Source organism: Peromyscus leucopus, chromosome 3 (assembly GCF_004664715.2).
Source record: "Peromyscus leucopus breed LL Stock chromosome 3, UCI_PerLeu_2.1, whole genome shotgun sequence".
In the NCBI taxonomy this organism is placed as follows: domain Eukaryota; kingdom Metazoa; phylum Chordata; class Mammalia; order Rodentia; family Cricetidae; genus Peromyscus; species Peromyscus leucopus.
The window spans coordinates 102,032,875-102,057,579 of record NC_051065.1 but is presented as its reverse complement, the minus strand read 5'-3'; the positions used below and the strand labels follow the sequence as shown (position 1 = coordinate 102,057,579).

The following is a 24,705-nucleotide window of genomic DNA, read 5'->3' as shown; positions in this document are numbered from 1 at the left end:
GAGACCGAAAGAGCAAAGGAGTAGTTCTAGGAGGGCCATGGGCAGTAGCAGGTGTCCACTCTGAGCATTTGCTCCAGATCACTGTGTTGAAGTGGGTGACCAACATCCGTATCCACCTATATAAGGCACGAAGACCATGCTATCACATGCCAGCTGCTCCATCCACTCTGGGCTCTGGAATCGTGATCACCAGGGAGCTCCACGTGCCCCCATATTAAAAAAATAAATAAAACAAAAACAAAAACAGGCCAGACACACTGAACAGCCTGCTCTTGGAACCAGAGTGCATTTGCAACAGGGTCACGATGACTGGGCTAAGGCCCTCCATCATCCAAACGTTAATGAAGCCAGCGGCTGGGAAAGGAGGAACTCCGGTGATGTGGTCCCACTGAAGATTCACCGGAAGTAGGATCGAGGTGAGATGGGGTCCCTAGTATCTGGTGCTGGTCATTGAGAGACAGTAAATCTTCATGCACAGAGAGACTGTCCTGGGAACTAGGTATGTTTGTTGTGACTTGACTCTGTCTGTGCCGTTCAGGAGACTGGATGCTTGCCTTCTTTCTCCTACCTGAGAGAAGACAGGTGGGTGAGTGATGGGCCCATGAATCACCCTAACCCATTGCTTGCCTGTATGTTCCTCACCCTGCCCGGGAAGCAATGCAGTCTCTAGCACCTACTGTGTAGCTGGCTCTTTCCATATCAACCCAGAGTAGCCAGCAGGCATCCACCTCACAGAGAAGGAAATGTCTCACAGATGTTAACCAACTTGTTCCTTGAGACAAATGAAGCTTTGTCAGGGTATTGTGTGCCTTTGGAGGCATGCATTGTGTTCAGAGGTCATGGTCAGAGCTCTCAGTGGTCATCCTTTCTGATCTCAGCCCTGCTGTTGCTGTTGGGCAGTGTACCCAGATGGAAGACTGCTTCCAGAATCTCTTTGCTGTGTACAAGCTGGACAAATGTAAGCGAGGTGGAGGGTAGAGGGCTCAAGTCTAGGCACTGTTTGTGGAGGCTGTTTCAGACCTGCTCCCAGAGCTTGTTGCCAGGGGAACAGTTGTGCTCACAACAGCAGGGCCAAGCAGCTCAAGTTCATCTCTACAGACAAGTGCTTCTCAACCTTCCTAATGCCTAGACCTTTTCACGGTTCGTGTTGTGGTGACCCACCCCCCAATTATAAAATTATTTTGTTGCTACTTCATTAACTGTCATTTTGCTACTGTTATGAACCGTAACAAAAATATCTGTGTTTCCCACTGGTTTGTGGGGGGGAGGTTGTGCCCCACATGTTGAGAGTTACTGCTATACATGGAAGCTTCCTTTGTAGGCCCAGCTGATGTCTACCCAGGGGAAGTCATTAAGGTAGAAGATGGCCCTTTTACCATCTTCATTAACCCCTGCACTCCAGGTAATGTGAGCCTGCTGCTTTCTGCAGAAGGTACAGGTCTTGCCCAGGGGGAGTGTGGGACTTTTGTGCCCGCAGCTCTATCTGAAATGTTCTTCCTCTTCCATAGCCCTGGCCGTATTTTGTAACATGTATCCAGGGTCTGCCTGACCTAGTGGCCTGCATTGCTCAGCTCTATTGTCAGTAACAATGGGGAGGATACCAGGCCCGACTGAAAAGAGAGACACACAATTTACTGCCACGCTGGAATCCAGATAAGGTACAACATGGCCTGTAGGACTCTGACATGCCACAGATGATAACAAAATAGTTCTCCCTCCAGGATCCAATTACTCATTGGGGTTTTCCCCTTCTTCTTTCATAAGATCTTAGGGTTTTGAGGAGAGTTCACTTGGAGGCAGCTTCCTGGGATGAGAGTCCATAGACTGTTGAAAACACCCTCCTTTCATCCATGTGTATGATTACAGTACAGAAAGATCACCCCTGCTTCTTTCCTTGCAGAAAAAAGTGTCCTAGACAGTCCTTTAGACAGGACAACGTGAGGAAGGATGGTGTCCCTGTACCCTATTCCAGGGCATGGCAGCATTGGCCTCTTCACAAAACAGAGAACTCAGCCAGGCACTGGCCAATGTCTATAATCCCAGCACTTGAGATGCAGAGGCATGAGGAACAGGTGTACAAAGTTAGCCTCAGCTGCATAGCAAGTTCAAGTCCAGCCTAGGCTACCTGAAACGCTGACTAAAAAAAGATAAAATGGAAAACGTGGAGCCGGTCAGTAGACTGTCTACAACTATCCTGCTGTCATTTCTAAGGCTCACAGGGAATTGAGGTGGGGGCAGCCATTTCTACTAGATTACAAAAATCAGAAATAACTGTGAAGCTGTGTCCATAATACTCATTGAAATAAAAAAAAACAAAATGCACTTACAACATATGTCAGAACCACTAATCAACAAAAGAATATAAAAGATCAAACTTTGTGTCCCTTTAGCCTTTATGTTCTAGACCTGTAACTCCTCTGAACCAGCTTTTCATACATGACCCTGAGAACCCCTCTGTGGATCGCTTCTAGGCCCCTTTGTTCTCACTATGTGAGATGAGGTCCTAGAGTCAAGGGGTGGTACCGTCCCTACAGCCCTGATGCTCACAACAGTAGCTCTCATCTATGGTGCTTCCCAGTCATGGTAAAATGGCGCAACCTTGGACTGTGGCCATGTGTACCTATTCTCATATAAAGCTTTTCATTTCTCCTCAAGGATTGGCCTCCCTGGTTGCAGAAGACAAGATGTATCTAGGTGTCACTGGCAGGATCTTCTTCAGGCTCTTCTCTACTGCTATGCAGGTCACTCAGGGTCCTGGCATACTTTGTCTGCCAGATTTCAAGCTTCTGCCTGGTTTCAGGGCTCTTGGGAGTAAAGGTGATGAGACTCTGTTTCTCTACTTAGCTTGGAATCTTGAAACAGACATATCGGAGGTTAGCACTGTTGAGAGCCAGGCTGGCCTGAGCATCCTTCCAGGGCTGTGACTTGGAAAATAACTTCCCAACGATCAGTTAGTTGGCTAGAAATTAATGAAGGGGGAACTTTGTATATGTGGAAAGTACATACCTTTATAGTACCAGGGATAAGAAGCTACCTGGAAAAATACTCTCCATGAGGGAAGCTTGGGAAGATACCCCTGTGGGATATGTGGGCTTGTATGGGCTATTGCACCAGACTCTCTACTCATCCATCTGGATTTCAGAGGCCTAGCCACTAGTACGGTCCTCCTCTGTAGATTCAAGTTTTTCTTGAACTTGTTGGGAGTGCATAAGCCCTAACCTGAACCTCTTGTCTTCGAAGGCAAACAGAGCAAAGAGACTTGTCCAAAAGCATGCAACCAGCACCCACCCACAGACCCAGAGCCCAGGTATCCTGAGTTCCAGCCCTACATCTAACTCTTTGTACCAGACCTATCCTGAACCCTGCTTTCCTAACCCAGAAAGTATGACTCTGAATGCAAAACCAGCAGGTGGTGCTAAAGATGCCAAGAGGGCCAGAGCTCCCTCTGCCGGCAGTACCAGGAGGCTCGACTCAGAGAGCTACTATCTTACCAGCTGCAGGCTTTTTAGCTGGAAGAGGGGCCACCTGAAGGTAAAGTGGTGGCTTCTTATACAGATCAAAGTCCTGGTGTCGCTGGCTCCAGCTCCACCTATCCCGATCCAACACAGGCTTCAGCACGTTGGCAAACAGTGCACTTTCCTGCCATTCCTAAATAATAAGGGGAGCCCATGAGTGGGGTGGGAAGCCATCCCTAAGAACCCCCCCTCCCCACATGAGGCCCCTGCTTCTCCATGAAGACCTCATTCGTCTCTTTGATGGATGAAAGTCTCAGATCCTGCTGGCAGCTTCCAGTGGCGCTCTGAAGACCCCACACTTGGAACCCACCAGGTGTGAGCCAGGCCTGGCGGGACTTCTTCTGGGCTTTCTTCTCTTCTTCCTTTGGGTCCTGAGGATCCACCATAGCTGAGAGGTAATTTTGTGAATATGTGAATCGCTTCATTGGCTCCTAGAAGTGAGGAGACAAATGTCTGCTAAGAACAGTATTGGATAAGGCTGAGTAGCCATCAAGCTTCCAAGCAGGTATCAGAAACATCTGGGGACATAATGACACAGGGTCTTGACTCTATAATGCACTCACATTTGTCCTATGATGGTCACATCATTGTCTCTGTCCTTGGACAGAGAAATCCATTTTCTACATGTAATGAGTGCTAAAAGCCTAAACCAAGGATTTTCTTATGACTAACAGTTATCTCCATAGAAACACAGAAGAACAGCTTCTGCACTGTTTTCAACCATATGTATTTGAACGTGTGCTGAGCACCTCTGACTCTCTAGAGCATGGTGAACTCACACTCTTCTCCCATCACCTTATCCTTTGTTCTCTGTCCCTAGATGATTGATGTCACCCAATGCCCATGATTACCTTTGGTCAGAGAAAGAAAAGCTCATCTGTATGGTGGTTTGATTGGCCCTCATAGGCTCATATATTTGAATGCTTAGTCATCAGGGAGTGGAACTGTTTGAGAAGAATTAGGAGGTGTGGCCTTGTTGGAGGAGGTGTGCCACTAGGAGGTGGACTTGGAGGTTTCAAAAGCCCATACCAGGCTCTATGTCTCTTTCTCTCTGCCTGCTGCTGCCTGGGGGTCAGGATGTAAAGCTCTCAGTTACTGCTCCAACACCATGCCTATCTCTTCCCTCCCTGATGATCATGAACTAACTCTCACCCCCAGTTAAATGCTTTGTTTTATAAGAGTTGCCTTGATCATAGTATCTCTTCACAGCAATACAACAGTCACCAAGAGAGCATGTTAGTCAGTTTCCTTGTCACTCACTTTGGCCATCTCTGTAAACATCTCCTTCTTAGCAAGCTCTGTGGAATTCAGGGTCTGGATACTGTAGTTGTGGACGCCTTTGTTCTCAGGAATGGCAATTCTAACTGTCTTCACTGTTGACTTTGGAGACTTTTTGGTGAACTGGTAGGCTTCTGTGATATTTTTCTGAAGAGAGAGATGGCAACTGTTACTCATACCAGGCCCTTCCACGTGTATAGTAGATGTTCTCTGGCACAGAGCCATGGTGCAAAAACTAATTAAAAACTTTGAGTACCAACGGAGTTTATAATCACACAGTCATGCCAAAAGGCCATCTAATCCAACATGTCAGGACCCAAAGTGGAATTCGGAGGAGTAAAATCTTGAGACTTCCCAAGGACACTAACTACATCACATATTGAGCCACTATTCTTCCATCCACTCAGTAGTAAAGAATAAAAATGTACAGTTCAAGTGGTCAGAAGTGTGAGACACTTTCATGGTCTAGTGGATAGGGGACTATGTCCTCAGGTGGCAGGGAAGGACATCATCAGCCAGGGCTGACTTTCAGTGCTATGATACATGAGGTATGGCAGGGGCCGGGGTGGGGGGTCCTCCAGCAGGCCTGGTAAGGAAGTGAGGACTGTTCCCTCTTCAGAAAGGCTGCTGAAGAAATAAGGTGACTTTATTTGTGGGCTTCCTAGGGAATTAAGAGCAAAGTAACTTTAACATGGTGTACACACCTGTGAAGTCAGCACTTGAAAGGCCAAGGCAGGAGGATCATGAGTTTGAGGCCAGCCTCAGCTACATAAAGAGACCCTATCTAAAACAAAAACAAAACAAGGTCTGGGTATGTAGCTCAGTGGTAGAGTCATTGCCTAGTCTGTGCAAGGCCCTGGGTTCAATCACCAGGAACTGAAGCATAATCCTAATCAGTCTTGTCAATAAAAACCAGAAATCAGATATCAGGGTAAAAGCAGAAAGATCAGAGAAGCAGGGCAGCAGCCACTAGAGACTTCTTACCTCTACAAATTCTCTGACCAAAAAGGGCCAAGATCCTGTCTCCACCCCCTTTATCACTTCCTCTCTCGCCCAGCCTCATCACTTCCTGTCTCCTGTCTATACAGAACTACCTCCACCTTCTGATCTCCAGGCAAGCTTTATTTGTCAGAACACAAACAAAATATCACACAAGAGAAAAAATGAAAAAGAGACAGAAAGAAATAGACGCGATTGGCCGGGCAATGGAAATAAAAGATAAAACAGAAAATAATGTGGTTGGGACCTGAGAGGGGACAATGAAGAAAAGGTGCCAGTCCACATTGTCACCTTGCCCTTTATTTGCCTACTGAATTTGGAAAAACAACTATCTTCTGCTTAAAAAAAATTAAGGTCCAGATGATTACCTAAATATAAACTGATGGCTTGGCTAGAGGCCCAAGGAGAAGAAGCACAAAGCAATCAGAAGGTTTGTAACTGTTTTACACACACACACACACACACACACACACACACACACACACACACACACACACGGAAAGCAACCATTTCTGTGTTCCTCAATTTTCTGTTCCTTCTGGCCCTGAGCTGGAGGGTCACAGCCCTGGCAGGCAGATCCTCCTATACTATTTCCATTACATTAAAGTCAAAGCTCTGGTCCAAAGAGCCACTTCGTGAAAGAAATAAAGTCATGGTCACCATGTGGTCTGGGTATCTGGTGTTCTCTGAGACCTGAGAAGGACTCTGACTCACAGTCAAAGTAGCCTGAGAAACACATGAGGTAAGAGAAGAAGACACACACTGAACATCTAGAGGTGAAAATTGGGAGGCAATACAAAAAAAAAATCTTAAAAGAAGCAAGTAAAGATATCAAAATATATGAAACAGAAACAAACATAAAGAAAAGTACTGAGTATAAAGATATTTGAAATAAAAATTGAGTGCATGAAATACATTGCAGGAGTAATAATGCTTCTGAATGGATGTACTTGGAAATAGCTTGTGATGTACTTCCTGCAAGCATCCCTGAATACAAGAAATACGTGAAAAAAATTGGAGTAGAGAGTGAGGAGACAGAAGCAGCCACACTGAAATAGCAGGGTTTCCAACTGAGGGGAGAAGTAACACATCTTGAGGAGGCCGGCCTGGTCAGCAGAATGAGTTCCAGGACAGCCAAGGCCACCCAGAGAAAATCTATCTTGAAAAACCAAAAATAAAAATAAAAAAATAACTAGGTAACTCTGTCTTGAGATGCTTTTATTCACACTTAAGTATATCTCACTCTTTCCGGGGTGCTTACGAATACCCCTACTGAATCTGTGTTAAAAATCCATTTTAATAAACTATGACTCTGTTTTTGAAAAAAATCATTAGGATTAGGGACAGATCACCAAGCTGACATACCAGACACATGCACAGCAGTTGCTAAGGACAAGCGATGTTTTCACAAACACTGGCGCATGCCCCAACAGTGGAAATGACACAAAATATACTCACTGATATCAGTGAAATTCAGGTAGAACCCAATAGCCAGAATGTACGGAGAAATGGGAATTACAAAACTATTTTGAGAGGCTGGAGAGATGGCTCAGAGGTCAAGAGCACTTGTTGCTCCTCCAGAGGACCTGGATTTGATTCCCAGTACCCACACAACTATCTGTACTCCAGTTCCAGGGGATCCAGTGCCCTCTTCTGGTCTCCTCAGGCACCAGGTCACAGTGCACAAACACACATGCAGGCAAAACACACATGCACGTGAACTAAACTAACTTATGTTCAGGGATGGAGAGATGGCTCATCCATCAAGAGCTCTTGCTGCTCTTCCAGAGGACCTGAGTCTGGTTTTAGTATCCAACTTCCTGAAACTCCACCATCAAGAGACCCAATGCCCTCTTCTTGCCTCCACAAGTACCCATACCCATACATGGCATTCTCTCTCCCCCCTCCTCTGTGTCTGTCTTTCTCTCCCACCCCACCCCACCTCTCTCTCTCTCTCTCTCTCTCTCTCTCTCTCTCTCTCTCTCTCTCTCTCTCTCTCACACACACACACACACACACACACACACACACACACATGCACGCATGCACGCATGCACGCACACACGCACGCACAATAGATAGATGAATAGATAGATAGATAGATAGATAGATAGATAGATAGATAGATAGATAGATACAAAAAAAAACCTCATGAAGAGTGCTTGGTGTTCACTTTTTTAAACCAAATCACATAAAGATGATTTCATGATATATCAATCATCTAAACTTCCACTTAAGAAGTTAAACCCAAATATTATAAAAATACAATCAGAAATCAAAGAAATATATAATATGGAAACCCTAGAAAGCAAATTGCTGGCTTTTTTGAAGACACTAATAATGGTATAGATGCAACTTCAATGATGATCCCAACCACCATAAACAGACCGGATCCAATGACAACTTGGTGAGACTGATTTGATAGTACAAATCACTGGGGATAACTATAGGCTAAGAACACTCGTCATCCATGGCGGTGGTGGGGGGCGGGAATGAACTTAGATCCCACCCTCATAGAGTAATAAGGCCTAGGTGAGTGTGGTGGCCCAACCTGTAATCTCAACATTCAATAGGCAGAGGCAGGAGTATTGCCCAAAAGTTCAAGACCAGCCTGAACTAAACAGTAAGTTTCAAGTCAGCCAGGACTGTATAGCAAGACTCTGTCTCAAAGGAAAAGAAGTTCTAGATCAATTTAAGTTAAAATATGGTATTTGAATCAGGATCGTGGATGCAGTTCAATGGTAGAGCACTTGCCTATCATGTACAAGACCCTAGGACACCCCAACTTCAAAGTAAATAAACAAACATCTCAAAGGAGAAAATAGATTATGATCTTGGAGTAGGAAAAGATTTCTGAAATAAAGCAAAAACAATATGAAAACATACTAAATTTAAAGTAACTTCTACTAAAGATGCCATTGAAAGAAAGAAAAAGAGCCAAATGTGGTAGCACAGGCCTCTAATCCCAGCACTTTGGAGGCAGGGGCAGGTGAATTTTTATGGGTTAGAAGCCAGCCTGGTCTACATAGTGAGCTCTAGGCCAGATAGGGCTACATAGTTAACCCTGTCTCAAAAAATAATATTAAATTCAAAATTTAAAAAGTAATGCTACTAGGTAGGCAGTGGTGGCACATGCCTTTAACCCCATCACTCAGAAGGCAGAGGCAGTCAGATCTCTGTGAGTTCAAGGCCAGCCTGGTCTACAAAGTAAGTTACAGGACATCTAAGGCTACACTGAGAAACCCTGTTTTGAACCCCACCCCCTCAAAAAAATTAATGCTACTGGGTTGTTTTTAAGGATTTCAAAACAAAATGTTGCTTAAATATGGGCAAAATAATCAAGAAATGTGTGAAGAAATATTAGGCTTCATCAATAAATAGTGCAACTTAAAACCTCTTTGAAAAACTGCTAAACATCAGAAATTAAACATCCCAAAGTCCAACTTGTAGCACATAGCATGAATGTACAAAATGTACAAGATAAGGATGCCTATATTGACATAATCATTTGGGAAAATAATATATGATCTAGGCAATAGAACTAGCATTCAGCAATTCTAATCCTAAGTATTATATCCTAGAAAGCAACAGCATAAACTTAGCAGATCATGTACTGGCATAGAGTTATAATACCTTTAAGTTGCAGAAGATAAGAAATGATACAAATGACCACCAGTGAGTACAATGAGTACCAATACAGCACAGAAGAGGGGAACTTGGTGGCCAGAAGTGGAGCATGGAGGCAGGGGGTGGGGAGGGCTTCACCAAGAGACCATGAGCAGACAGATGCAAGTCACACTTTACATGTTTGTATTTCCAAGACTCGGGCTGGCTTGAGTGAGGCACTGCCCTTGGCCATCTAGGCCACTGATCTTCCACAACCTCACCAGCTTCTCCATCTTCTACTGTCTCCTCTCCACATTTTCTCCTACATGCCAGCTTACTTTCTATGCTGCTTAGACAACTTATGATACCCATGCCTTTTAAGCGAGATGTTACACCTGTAACAGTTCTCCTAAAACAAACACTAGGACTGTGGGAAGTGCCCTGTGCCTAAGCTCACTCCTTCTCATGTTTGAGAAGAACAGCCAAGGTGAGTGGGACTGAACCAAATGCTCTGGCATAATTCAGCCCTGCCTCTCATACTGCTGGCCTGTCCCCCCAGTGTCCTGAACCAGAAGAGCAAGCATAGGCCAGAGGCATCTGGCCTATATCTCTTACTGGGTACCAGAAGTCCCAGGGAATCTGGGAGCCTCAGCATTGAGGGGAGAAAGAAGGTTCACCTGAACAAGGCTATCCTTATAGCCTTGGTTCTTCAGCAGCATGTTGTTCCGCCACTGCAGGTACTTCTCCTGGTGGGTCTGGATGTCCCCTGGGAGGGTAGAAGCCTGATGCTGGACATTCTCTTCATTGGGAGTGGGCTGGGGTAATGTGGCCAACAGCTTTCCATCTGTGAGTTCTTCCTGGGAAACGGGTATCCCAAACTCTTGACTCAGGTCTTTAACCATGGAGGAGGAAGGCAGCAGGTCTCTCATAATCACTTCCTTGAGTCTGGTGCTGTTGTGGCAGATGTCATGGATCCTGAAATGAAGAACAGCCAGCCATTCAGCCTCACTTGCACAATCATCCACATTTCACAGCAGAAATGGAAGTTCGGGTTGGCCAGGGGTGCCGGGTCAGAGCTGGTTTAGTTAGCTAAGCTGGTCTCCTTGATGTGTGCTCCTTTCTCCTTTCCTCCAAGCCTACTAAATTTAGGGGCTGCCCACCATATGCACTGAGTGTTTTTCTGTGACTGTGGCTTTATCCATGGTCTTCCTCAGTCCCACACCCCACTAGGGAGCCACCCCAACATGCTAGTTAGACCTCAGCAGGTGGATCTCAGGGTCCTCCTGCACTAGAGTGGAAGATGTGATCACAGCTCACTCCTGCACAGAGCTGAGACCTAAGAAGCAGTACTACCTCTCCAGGCCCAGGACTTCCTGTTGGTAGCAGTGGGCCACACCTATGTTGTCCTGCAGTGGACCTAGGATGCACACTGACACTGTCTGGGAACTTCTGTGTGCTACTCCATGCCCCCACTGTTTCCCAAGTCTGAAATGAGGTATGTGCCTGAATCTGTGGACCTGTCTCTTACTTAGCCTTTCTGGATCTCTGCTTCCTCAACGTCAGAAACAAAGCAGAGACATAGTCACTGTGGTTGCAGCACTGCATTGGTCACTTTTCTTGTTGCTGTTGTCAAACACTTAATAAGAAGCAACTTAAAAGCAGGGGATTTGGTTTGGCTTTCAGTTTGAGGGGATATGGTCCCTTATAGCTGAGAAGGCATGGCCAGTAGGAGTGTAAGGTGGTCAAGCTGCATTCACAGGCAGGACACAGAGGAAATGAACGTTGGCATAAGCCTTCTCTCTCTCTCTCTCTCTCTCTATCTATCTATCTATCTATCTATCTATCTATCTATCTCTATCTCTATCATCTCTCTCTATCTCTATCTCTATCTCTATCTCTATCTCTATCTCTATCTCTATCTCTCTCTTATCCAGTCCACAACCCCAGCCCATGGGGTGGTACCACCCACATTCAGGGCAAGCCTTCCTTGCTCAGCTAATCATTTTGGAAAGACCATCATGAACACACTGAAAGATGTTTCCCTGAGGATTCTAAACACCACTATGATGGGGGAATGTCTTTCTGTACACTGTGAATATGTGTTGCTCTGATTGGTTGATAAATAAAGCTGTTTGGCCTATGGCAAGGCAGCTTAGAGGCAGGCAGGAAATTCAAAAGGAGGAGATGCCAGCCTGCCGTCCAGGGAGCAGCATGTAATGGCACACAGGTAAAGACACAGAACACATGGTGACATATAGATGAACAGAAATGGGCTGAGTTTAAATGTGAGAACTAGTCAGTAGTAAGCCTGAGCTAATGGCTGAGCAGTTTTAATTAATATAAGCCTCTGTGTATTTACTTGAGTCTGAGCGGCTGCAGACTGGGCAGGACACAGGAAAACTTCACCTACACCACTACATTGACAATCAAAAGTAACTGTCACAAGTCCAACCCTTGTAAACTTAACCACTAAGCACATCACTTAGAAATTATAACATTCTACTCCTTGATCCTAAAGTCTTATTTTTTTATCTCATAATCTAAAATGCATCTAGTTCACCTCTGAAAGTCTCCATAGTGTTTAACAGTCCTAGAATTATTCGAAAGTCCAAAATCCAAAGCCTTTTCTGAGACATGAGGCAATCTCTTAACTGTGAGCTCCTTAAAAATAAAAAACAAGTCACATGAGTCAAGTATATAGTGACCCAGAATAACATTCCCATCCCAAAAGGATGGGACCAGACCAAAGCAAGTCCAGACCCAGTAGGACAAACATCAAATCCTGAGGCTCCATTTCTAGCATCTGAAACTTAGGGCAGAATTACCTGAGTTCCAAGCCCCCCAGCTCAGCCTCCAGCAGCACATTAGAGTTCATGAACAGATTCCATCGGAGCTCCAGTCCTCCAGCTCGGCCTCCAGCAGCACTCTGGCACATTAGAGTTCTTGGACAGACTCCACTGTGCGCCAGTAGTTCTCCTTAGCTGATATTCTGTGGTCTTGACATCTCCAACATCCCAAGATCTCCACCAAAACTCAGCCCTTACTATCACAGCTTCATGCAGTGGCCTTTCAGGATCTTCCTGCAGGAACTCCAACCCTGCCACTATTGTATGGCCTTGCTGGCCTTCACAAATCTTAGCACAAGCCTCCACGACTCCATTACTCTTGCATCTTTAGTGCCTGCCAATCCAGTACCATGTGGACAAAGCTGCCAAGTTCTGCTGTCAGTTCAAGATGGAGCCAGCCTGGACCACTTGGACCACAATGGCATCGGCCTCTATTTGCTGCCTCTGGTGGGCAACACTACCCTGAATAGCCCTTCAGTGGTGTTCTCAGATTAGGCCTTCTTTCAAACGGCTTTACATTTCCACAAGACGGACCTTCTATAGGTTGAATCCAGCCCTTTGGTGCCTTTCCTATTGAATACAGGGTTTCTCTGTAATGGAGCTAATCTTTAATAGTTACAGATGCTTTCTTAGCCACCCTGCCTGCCGCTTCCTTCCCAGACCAAACAGCACATTTTCATCTTTCTGCCCGACTTGTTGCTCTCTCTCAATGTTGATCCAAGTCAGAACAGAAAGCAGTAACTACCGCACAGCCCTGGATGCTATCCCATCCTGGGTTTGCCTCTGTCAAACAAAGTAGCCCATCCTTTTTTTTTTTTTTTTTTTTTTTTTAAATTAAACCTTACCAGAATACAGCCGATTCTTTGCCTAAGTATATTATGAACGACCTCTAGGGTATTAGAGTGCTTGTTTCTGTCTGGAACCTTACCAGCCAGGCCTTGAGCATCGACATTTCTCTCAGCTTTCTGGACTTCCAAATTCCTACCAGACTGGCTCATTAATCTGCTTTTAGCATTCTCCGGTTCTCTGGCCCCCATCTCCAAGCCCTTCCACATTCTTCTCTTGAACCAGTTACAAGGACATGTGAACCACGGGTTCGTGTTTATCACAGCAACTCACTTCTCAGTATGGATTTTCTGTATTAGTTGCTTTTCTCATTGCTGTGATCGGCTCCTGACAAAACTTAAGGGAGGAACTGTTCATTTGGCTTACACTTGGAGGGGATACAGTCCACCATGGTGAGGAAACTGGCCACATCATGCCCACAGTCAGGAAGCAGAGAGTAAGAAATGTTGGTACGTTTCTCCTCTCTATCCAGTCTGAGCCCCCAGCCCATGAGGTGGTATAGACCACATTCAGGATGTGTCTCCCATAATCAGTTAACCTATCTGGAAACACCTTAATAGACACACCCAGAGGTGTGTTTCCACAGTGGTTCTAAAGTCCATCAAGTTGATAATTAACATCAACCATCATATGGCAAACACCTTTAATCCTAGCATTTAGAAGGTGGAGACAAGCGGATCTCTGTGAGTTCAAGGCCAGCCTGTTCTACAAAGTGAGTTCCAGGATGACAGCCAGGACCACACAGAGAGACCATGTCTCAAAAAAATTAACCATCACAAGCATCTGTTTCTCCTGGAGCCTGGAAAATTCAGGGCATTCTTGTCTGCTGTCCCTATGGCCCACCTGGCCTCCAGATAGCGGGATGCCCCTCCTGTCCCGTCCACACTCACCTGACCAGTGCCTGAAAAGCCATGCGTGGCACAGCCCCACGAACATAGAGCGCTGGGTACCGCAGGAGCAGCGACACAGGCCTGAACAAGTGTACATGGTACAGAATGGTCTCCAGGTCAGCATACAGGCGACTGCGGAAGAGCAACCTGGAGTCGTAGAGCACCTTGCATGGCACTTGATTAGAGGTAGTAACCCTAGGAAGAAGGAGGACAGCATTGCCCGTGGGTCCTGGGAACACTTGATGCCTGTGCTCTGACTAGCAGGTGTTTTCTCTTATTCTTATTTGTTTAAAAGCAACAGATAGAACGTAACGGCAGTAAACACACTTGGTAGACCCAGCCTGGGACCCCGAGAGCAGTGGTGACTGAGGCCGGCTGCCCACGTTCCTGCTGCTGTGTCTCTCCCTGATTCTGGTACTCCAGCCCTAGCAACCTGGCAGAGTTCCTAAATGCAGACCACCCTGTGAGCGCCCTGGGTGCTGCTCCTACTCCTTGAAATCTTGAAACCTGGTGTGATCTGTGCCCAACCTCCTGTTCCCCCAGGAACCTCTCCTTGGTCACTATAGTTCCTCCTTTGTGAAGTGTTTGGGTCATTTGCCAAGCTTTCCACATAGATGCTTTTATTGCTGTCATACTGATTCATAGGACTTCCGTTTACAGTTTCTCTTGGCAGCCCAGGATGGCTTCATCATGATCCCTTCCTATAACGCCCTCCTGAGTGCTGGGGCCATAGGCCATATGCACACCATGCTCAACATGGGACTTTTTTTATGCAGTTAGGATTGCCAACTTTGTTCCATACACTATAAATATTTTCAGTTTGTTGCTTTTATTTTCAAAATTTTGTTTTTTTTTGAACAAAAATTACTCCTTTTAGTGTAGCAAAAATGTATAATTCTCTCTATTCTTTGTATCTTACTGAAGAAATTTTCTATAGTCTGATGTCATGTTTTCTTAATTGTCATTTAAATTTTCAAAAATAGATTTAACAAAAATATGAGCGTAGTGGTTCACCTCTGCAACCGCAGAACTCAGAAAGTTGGGGAAGGGAATTCACGCAGACTTGAAAACAGCCTAAGCTACTGAGTTTCAGGACAGCCCAGGTTCAAAGCGAAACTTTTTCTCTCAAAAAAAACTATTTTTTAGAGATCAGATCATTATAGTCTAGCTAGCTGTGCTCAAAAAAATCACAGAAAAAGACTACTACAGATCCCATCCAGCACACCTGGAAACAAAAGCATACAGACTGAAAAGGGGGAGAAGTCACCCCTCTTAACATGCTAGCCTATGCAGAAAACACCACAGAATGTACCAGAATAAAGATGAACAACTCTTTCATTCAATGAGTTGATTTATGAGCTTATGCAAATCAGTTGTGCTTCTGTAAACGATCAAAGAATATTTGGCACCTGAAATTTAGTGTACAATTTTAAAAATAACAAAAGTATAGGATGAACAAATTTGTGGTTGCCGGGAATTAAGGACAGTTATAGGGGGTACGCTTGATTACTATAGCAACAGGAGGAAATTCTCTGAAGTGGCAAATAATTCTGTACCTTGATGAGAGTGGCTGCATAACTCATATGTGACAGACTTCGTGTGCAGCATGCCCACATGGCACTGTCAGAAACCGTGTTAGCTATCCTATCAGAGCCAAGTTTGTAAGGGATACAGAGGGCCTCTTGGTCGTATTTTTCAGTGCTTGTTAATATATAGTTACCTCAAAATGAAAAGTTTAAAACCTACATAGAGGGGCCAGAGAGATGACTCAGTGGTTAAGAGTGCTTATTGATCTTGCAGAGGACCTGAGTTTGGGTCTCAGCATCCTCATGGTGACTCTTAACCACCTGGAACTCCAGGTCTAAGGGATCCAGCACCCTCTTCTGTCTTCCATGGGCGCTGCACAAACAGGGTGCACAGACATGCATGCAGGTAAAACACTCATACACATAAAATGAAATAAAATAAATTTAATCAAAATATTAAATCATTTAAAAAACTATATAGTTTTTTTCTTGTTTGTTTTTGTTTTTGTTGTTTGTTTTTGTTTTTGCTTTTCAAGACAGAGTCTCTCTGTATAGCCTTGGCTTTTCTGGAACTCGCTCTGTAGACCAGGCTGGCCTCAAACTCACAGAGATGCACCTGCCTCTGCCTCCCAAGTGCTGGAATTAAAGGCATGCACCACCACTGACCAGCTTAGATTTTCTTTTTAAATAGCTGAGTTTGTTTTTATGAGTGGCTTGAAAGTAACTTACTTTCCTTTTCCTATGGAGAAAAAAAAATTGTCTAAACACCATTTATTGAAAAATATCCTTTTCTACTATTTTTCTATTATAGATACCTGTTTGTGCTTATCTGCTTTTTTTCCCCTTTTTGAAATAAAGTCTTACTCTGTTTTACATTACATGTCTTACTGCAGATCATACTACAGTCCACATTTTGATGATCAGTTGAAGGACATTTGATTTCTGCTTTTTGACTATTATATACTATACATTCATTTACAGATTTTGGTGTGGATATAAGTTTTTGGTTGTCTTAGGCATACATCTAAAGAGAAGCAGAGAAGCCATGTGTCTCTCTGGTGTCTCTCAGCTTGTCAGCACATCAGGACAAGCCCCCACAGTGGTAAGGTCCCCTCTTGGGTAGACAGAAACAACTTCTGGCCTCTTGATGTTAGTACATGAGGTCTGGGGTCATGAAATCTGCCCTCGATAGGAACTGAGAATCCTATTCCTCAAACAAGTAAAACCTAGCACACAAGGAACCCTCTGTAAGTGCCATGTTCTAAATCACCCCAATTTTTGTTTCATTTAAAAATGTTTATGCATTGCCAAGCAGTGGTGGCACACACCTTTAATCCCAGCACTTGGGAGGCAGAGGCAGGCAGATCTCTGTGAATCCAAGGTCAGCCTGGTCTACAGAGTGAGTTCCAGGACAGCTAGGGCTGTTACACAAAGAAACCCTGTCTTGAAAAAGAAAAAGAAATAAAAGTTTATGTATTATTATGTGTGTGCACCATGGCATGGCATATGCATGGAGATCAGAGAACAACTTCATAGAGTTAGTTCTTTCCTTTTGCCTATATGTGAGTTCTGTGGATTTAACTCAGGGCACCAGGATTACACAGAAAAATTACTGAGCCAATCCTAAATTTCCTTACTAGCCCAATCCTAAATTTCCCCTTTCCACTAAGACAGCTAGGTCTGCCTGTTGTCGGCATCCAGAGGACATTGAATTTGACCTTGGCTTTGAAACACCTACTCCATTTGCCCTGTATCCAGAATGCCATGGCTTTACTTTGAAGGTGACAGAGTCTGCCTACCTGCTCTGGTAACTGTCCCACAGCCGCCTCAAGCCGTGTTCTGCCAAGCCTTCTAGAATAAAAAGATGGATCTTTCCATCCAGCAGGTGGAAGCCAGTGAGCACATCTAGGTTCTGTCGCTCTTGGATCCTCACACGCACCCTGAAGGCCGACAGGATCTGCTGGATGTCCTGGGCAGGGTAACTGTCCAGATCCAGGGCTTTGGCATTGATCATGGTGATGTCCTGCAGCAGGTCCTGCAGGAGGACCAGCTTCTTGGTGTTGAACACAAAAATGATGCGGCCAAACTGGTTACCCATGAGGTCGAGCTCAGGCGCAGTGAACCAAGCACTCAGGGGCACTGCGATGTCCACTCGGAGCTTGAGTAGAGAGTTGGCCTCCAGGTAGTTGCCCGTGGGTATTGAGCTGTGCTGGAGGCCATCTGTGGGGGCCCGGAACCCTACAGACTTTTTGTTCCTCCTATCCTGGTTCCAGCTGGCAGACTTTGGCTCACAGTTATGGATGGGGACAACCACGTTCAAGAACTTATGACCAAGGAGGAGGTCAGCAAAGCTGACCCGGGCAACTCCATAAGGGTCCCATGTCTTGTTCTGGGACTCAAAGGGGTTATTCTCTGTGTCTTTGGGAGAGATGAAAGCTTGGAGGTTGAAGTACGAATCCACGGGGTCCTCTCCAAACAGGGCAGGCTTCCGGGAGTACTCCTCTGACTTTCGGTCCCTGTCATGGACTTCAACCACCATAGGGGGCCCTTCCAGGTATTCCCTCAGGTCACTGGGGTGCATGGCCCCAAGGAAGATGACATTGATATCCTGGAAAAATACATGAGTCCCATGGGGCTCCCTCTTGGTCTCATGAACTGGAGTATTGTGGAACTGGTATCTGCAGTACACAGGGGTGCACAGCTTCTATAAGAAAGCAGGGGAGCAACAAGTTACACCTATCCTGTGTGCACAGCCTCTCCAAGAGAGCAGGGACAGCAGGTCACACTCCACCTGTGTGCAGGTAAACTGGAATTTTCAGCTTGACTCTAGCCAAAAACATTTTATAATAAAACAATGAAAAGTATTCTGCAAGGACTCAGACAAGACCTAGCATCTTATAATGTCTACGACACGATCCAGAATTACACGACACACAAAAAGCCAGGAAAGAGAATATCAGCAGATGCCAACTCTAAGATGACTCAGAGGTTGGAAATGTGAGGGTTTAAAGTGTGCTATTGTGTGCTATTGTGGCCATATTACAAGAAGTAACAGCCGACTCTATTCAGAGTGTCTGCCAAGGTCACAAGTCTTGGCAGAAAGTACAATGAAGAACCAGCAGACACCAAACAAGAGATTAAAATCTCACTGGACAGTCCTGAAAACAAAATGGAGACAGCAAAGGAAAAAGAGGTGAACTTAAAGAGAGAGCATAGAACTATGAAAGACTAACAAGGAAAAGGAAAGAATTCTGTGAGACAATTGCAGTAATGTACTATTTGTACCATCAGAGTCCCAGGAAGAGAGAGCAGAAAGGACACACAAAAGCTATCAGAAGGAGTAATACTTAGAAATTGCTTCACTTTGGAAAAGACGTAATCTCAAGGCTCAAGACACTCAGTCCACCCAATCAGGCTTAACCCCAAAAGCTCACATCCAGACACATCCTCACTGAACTGTTCTGTTTAGTTCTATTTTCAAAAAAGCAGGGGGGGGGGGAGAACATCTTAAAAGCAACCAGGAAGTGATGACCTGTCACACCAGGAGAAGAGCAGTCACAGAGGCAAGAAGAGAGGTACAGTGCTAAAAGAAGACCTCATCAATTTAGAATACCAAACCAGTGAAGATGCGTGCCAGGGATGAAGTGAAACGGATACTTGTTCACTGAGAAGAAAACTAAGATCCTTTGTTTCTAGCGGCCATGCTTTAAAAGATGGCTAGTGTAGCTTCTGCTTGTAAGACATTCTAGAAAACACAAATGAAAGACGAAGGATGAGCCTGCCTTTTCTGGGAACTCAGTGGAGAGTACAAAGCAGTACCAGCAAGGTTTAGCCATTTTAACCAGCACAGAGAGACCTGTGGTTTCAATGCCATCCTTCTGGGAAAAAGATTTTTTTAAACTTAATCCAGCAACTTCTTATATACTTACATTTCAAAAGAAGTGTATAATGTATGTGGATTTATATTTTAGAAAAATACAATGTATCTTTGGGAATATACTCACACTAAGATACATAATGTGTTAGTTAATTTTCCACTGCTGTAATAAACCCATGATGTTTATCATGAGTAAGGCAACTTCTAGAAGGGATGATTGGCAATTACAGTTCCAGAAGGAGGGACAGGAGACCAGCATCGTCATGACAGGGAAGCTTGATATCAGGCAGGCCTGGTGGTTGAAGCAGCACACTGGGAACTCACATTGAAACCACAAACAGGAAGCAGAAAGGGTGAACCGGGAATGGCATGGAGTCTTCGGATTCTTGAAGCCCACCCCCATGATTTATTTCTTCCAACAAGCTTCCTCCACATCTCCTAAACCTCCTCGAGTAGACCCACCAGCTGAAAACCAAGCATTCAACTGCCTGAGACTGTGGGAGACATTCATTGAAATCAACATGTCATAGCTTCAGAAGGTGAAAAAAAAAAAAAGATCCTACAGTCTTTGAGGAAAGTAACAATGCCTTCAAAATGCTGAAGCATTGATTTTTAATCAAGGAGTCTAAACCCAACTGTGCTGGCTAGTTGTTTCTATTTTGGTTAGTTTGGTTTGGTTTCTTTTGGGTTTTATCAATTTGACACAAACTGGATTCATCAGGCGAGTTGGAATATCAGTTGAGGACATTCCTCTATCAGATTGGCCTGTAAGCAAGACTGTAGGGCATTTTCTGGATTAATGATTGATGTGGGAGGACCCAACCTAAGCCTACTGTGGGTGGTCCTATGTTATACAAGAAAGCAGGCTGAGACATCCTGGTCTACATAGAGTTCCAGGACAGCCAGGGCTATGCAGAGAGACCCTGTCTCAAAACATAATAAAAGAAAAGAAAAAATAAATAAAGTTATCAGGCTGAGCAAGCCATGGAGAGCAAGTCAGTAAGCAGTGTTCCTCTGTGGCCTCTGCTTCAGTTCCTGCCTCCAGATTCCTGTTTGAGCTCCTTCCCAGGTTTCCCTTAATGATGGACTCTAACTTTTAAGATATAATGAACCCTTCCCTCCACAAATTGTTTTACTCAGTGTTTTATCATGGCATCAGAAAGCAAACTAAGACACCAAGCCAGTTTCCCAAGTATGAGAATATGGAATATGAAGATACTTTTAGAAAGTGAAATAATGTGGTGGTGGGATATATACTAAAGAATGTGTTTCAGCCAAACCAAAGAGCAAATGGAAGAAGAGGAAAACAGTCCTAGAAACCATGATCCAGAGAAGAAAGAGGGAACTCCTTGGATACAGAGTAGTACTGAGCCTGGAGGGTTTACAACAGCAAGTACACATCTGGGTACTGCTGCTGTGACAGGGAAGCCCACATGTTTCTGAACAGGCCAGTGATCTCCACTTGTAGCACACTTAGGGAACAGTGAAAAGCCTCAGATTGGGTGGCTCCAACTCTCAGGAACCTCATCTCTTTATGTGTCTCCACAGAATCCTATGGTAAGCCGTGGGTGATATTTCTTGGATTTGAGACATCTGAAAGATTAGATGACCCACAGTAGCCACCTGAGTGGGATAAGGAGGTGCTCTTAATGAGAAAAGTAGGCATTCATTCTTACCTCCAGGTCATGAATGGATAAAGGCTGGATCGGAAGGCAAGAGGCACACCTGATCTTTATGGTCAAGGGGTTCAAGTCTTGTTTTTGCTCTTCAGTCATGATAGGAACTTCAGTTTTTAAAGTCAAAAAGCAATCTAAAATGTCGGCAGACTTCTCGCTGCCACGGCTGATGACCGTTTGCCAGCCTAGAAGGAAACATACACAGCATTAGCCCCCTTAACCCATGACGTCCAGAAGCAGGTCCTCATCAGAAATGTGACAAGAGCTGATGCTAAATTCATAACCACAAGGGGTGCTAGCATCTTTGGTACAGGAAGGTACTCTGCAGGCTACCAAAAGAGAAATGCAAATACCAAGGCAGCTACAAAACTTGGATTTACAATGGCATCCTGCCTGCAAGATATGCTAGAGCAGTGGTGGCACAAAGCTTGTAGGAGTCACTAATAATATCCGATTTAAGGCCCACTCCATGAGATGGAACCCATACTTAATGCTACTTGGGTGGCTAAGAACCTGAGACTACATAGCCCAGGGATAGGATAAAACTAAATACTACTGTTCTGGCATTACTGCTAGAAGACATAACATTCCATTGAACTGGAAGTTCAGACACCACCCTCACACCCCCACCAAAGCCACTTTGGGCTTCTAATAGCCTTAAGTCTACAGGCTAAGAAAGGAATAACAGTGTTAGGAAGTGTACCGATCCAGATTACCAAGGGGAAATTGGATTGCTTCTCCACAAAGGAGGTAATAAAGATTATGCCTGGAGTGCAGGAGATCTTTTAGGGCTACCACATTCTGTGATTAAAGTCAATGGGTAACTACAACAACCTAACCTAGGCAGAATGAAAGAGGTACAGACCCTTCAGGAATGAAGGTGTGGGCCACTCATCCAAGAAAGCAATTAAGACCTGCTGAGGTATTTGCTGAGGATGGAAGAAATACAGAATGGGTAGTAGAGGAAGGTAGTTATAAACACCAGCTGGGGTCACATGACCAGTGGCAGAAAAGAGAATTATAATTGGCATGAACGTTTATTATATTTTGTTAAGAATATGTTTGTACAAATATTTGTGTTTTCTTTCCTCAATTTTTTTTATCATGCAATGTAACATCAATTAAGGTGGTATCAGTGGTTACCATATTTAAATTTGAGATACTGAAAGAATGTCCCTCAAGGGGCATTGCCACCTTTTCTAAATTTATGAAATGTTTCCAGTTGTACATGGGATAGTTATATCCTGTTAGGCAAAATTATTGACCTGGTTAAATATATAATGCATTTGTAGTTGTGTATCTGATAGTTATATCATATTAGGTGTAATTATGGTTAAATATATAATGTGTTTGCAATTGTACATAGGATAGTTATATCATGTTAGACATAATTATGACTTGGTTATTGCTGTTATCTGGAAATTACATGACATAAAGAGATATAATTGTGTGTCAAGTTGATAAGGAGTGGATTTGTGTTATGAAATAATCTTTTTGTATACTGAGAAGATGTCTTTGCCAGGGCTCCTTTTAATTGGTTTAATAAAAGAGCTGACTGGCAGTTGCTAGGCAGAAGGTAGAGGCAGACACCAAAACACAGAGGCTGTTGGGAAGAAGAAGGGTGGAGTCTGAGGAGTCTTGAGTTAGACTCGGAAGAAGCAATATGGGAAATTCATAGATGAGGTAAATGAGTGTCAGGGAAGCACACAGATCAATAGAAATGGGTTAATTTAAGTTATAAGAGCTGACTGGAGACAAGTCTAAGCTATAAGCTGAGCATTTATAATTAATAATAAGTCTCTGTGTGGTTATTTGGGAACAGTTGCTGGGACACAGAGAAACTTCACCTACAGACTTGCGATTGCTATTCTTGGTTGTCAACTTGACTGCATCTGGAATTAACTAAACCCAAGTGGCTGGGTGCAGCTGTGAGGGATTTTTTTTCTTAATTAAATCATTTGAAGTGGAAAGACACATTTCTAATCCAGATCTTTGAGGTGGGAAGATCCACCTTTAACCTGGGCCATTCCTTCTACTGGTAGCCTATATAAGGGCATGGAAAAAGGAAGCTTGCTCTCTCTGTCCTCTCTCTCCCTCTCTCCTTTTCTCCCTCCTCTCTCTCCCCTCTCTCCCTGTGGATCAGGATGTAACTCTCAGCTACTGCTCCAGCACCATGCTCCTTGTCATGATGATAATGAACTAAGCCCCTGAAACTGTAAGTAAACGCCCAGTTAAATGCTTTCTTTCATAAGAGTTGCCTTGGTCATAGTGTCTCTAAACATCAATAGAACAGTGACTAAGACAGAAGTTGGTACCAGAGAGCAGGTATTGCTATGACAGGCCTGACTATCCTCTTTTTTGGTGGAATGTAGACTTAGGGACTTAGGAAAACAGTTGAACATTTTAAGTGGTACTTAATGGGCCATACTAGTAGGATCCTAGAAGACAGTGATTGCTAAGACTAATGTAAATTATAACAGCTCAACTCAAGAAGTTTTAGAGGGGAAGAATATTAGTAAGTGGCCTAGAGACCATTCTTGTGATACTTTGACAAAGAATGTGGCTGCTTTTTTTGTCCTAAAAATCTGCCTGAAGCTAAATTGAAGAGTTTGGGATTGAGGACTTTGGCAGAAAAGATTTCAAGTCAACCTAATATTTATTGACTGTGTCGTTTGCTAATAGTCACTCCTAATGCAGATCTACAATGAAAAGGAGAAAATGGGGCAAGGAGAAGTATAAAATGCACAGTTTGAGGAGGAAACAGAGCACCAGAAAATGTAATGGAGCAAAGTCCAGCGCTTGAGGAGATTAAAAAGTTTAAAGAAAAGCCTAGTGCTATATGGAATAAAGGGAGTGGTGACCACAGAGCAAGACCCCACCCAGATAAGCTTCCAACTTGTGAAAAAGAATTAAAGAAAGCTTAAGCAGTGAAGGAAACCATGAAGAGATATGATTGTGTGTCAATTGACAAGGGATGGAACAGAATGCTGATATAAATGTAATTGAACAAGGGATCCAAGTTCCACACCCAGCAAGCAGCAGAACTTAGTAGCTTTAGCCACCTGGTCCTGGCTTTTAGAGTCAGGAAGACCAGGAAGGGTTCATGGACTCTCCCCGTGACTAAGGAAAAATGCTGAGGACAGGCATGTGTCAGAGGTGTTCCTGCATGGAGGCCCAAAGAGAACATTGTGTGAAGCTGTGAGGGTGAAGCCTGGATTGTACTGAAGACCCCAAGATGTTGGAGATGCCAAAGTCATGGGATACCTGCTGAGGAGAGTTTCAGAGTGGGAGTGGAAGCAGCCCAAGGGAGAGAAGTGTGTTGCAGTCAGCAACACTGGAAGGAGTTGGAGATGTGAAGAGCACTTTGGCCTGAGTTATGGAGATGCAGAATTTCAAGGTTTCCCTGTTGGTTTTCGGTTTTACTTTGGTCCAGTATTTCCTCACTATGCTCCCTTTTCCTCCCTAGTTGAATGGCAATGTATATTCTGTGCCATTGTATGTTGGAAGTATGTGATCTGCTTTTTTATTTTGATTTTAATGAAGTTACAGTTAGATTACCATGAGTCTCAAAGACTTTGAACTTTGAACTTTTAAATGGTGCTGAAACTTTGATAGACTATGTGGACTTTTGAAGTTGGACTGACTG

The 24,705-nt window shown here is 44.2% G+C and overlaps 1 protein-coding gene across 1 annotated transcript in view; it reads right to left on the bottom strand.

The window, feature by feature from the left end:
• Positions 1-267: 267 nt before the first annotated feature.
• The window catches only part of Cfap92 (cilia and flagella associated protein 92 (putative)), a 42,368-nt gene continuing 17,930 nt past the window's right edge, over positions 268-24,705 (bottom strand). Inside the window, exons 8-15 of the mRNA XM_037203876.1 lie at positions 21,060-21,244; positions 17,306-18,210; positions 13,981-14,175; positions 10,076-10,373; positions 4,776-4,940; positions 3,740-3,946; positions 3,492-3,648; positions 268-568 (exon numbers count right to left, since the gene is read on the bottom strand). Of these exons, the coding sequence (XP_037059771.1) occupies positions 339-568; positions 3,492-3,648; positions 3,740-3,946; positions 4,776-4,940; positions 10,076-10,373; positions 13,981-14,175; positions 17,306-18,210; positions 21,060-21,244 (2,342 nt within the window). The 3' untranslated portion in view covers positions 268-338. The remainder of the gene's footprint in view (positions 569-3,491; positions 3,649-3,739; positions 3,947-4,775; positions 4,941-10,075; positions 10,374-13,980; positions 14,176-17,305; positions 18,211-21,059; positions 21,245-24,705) is intronic.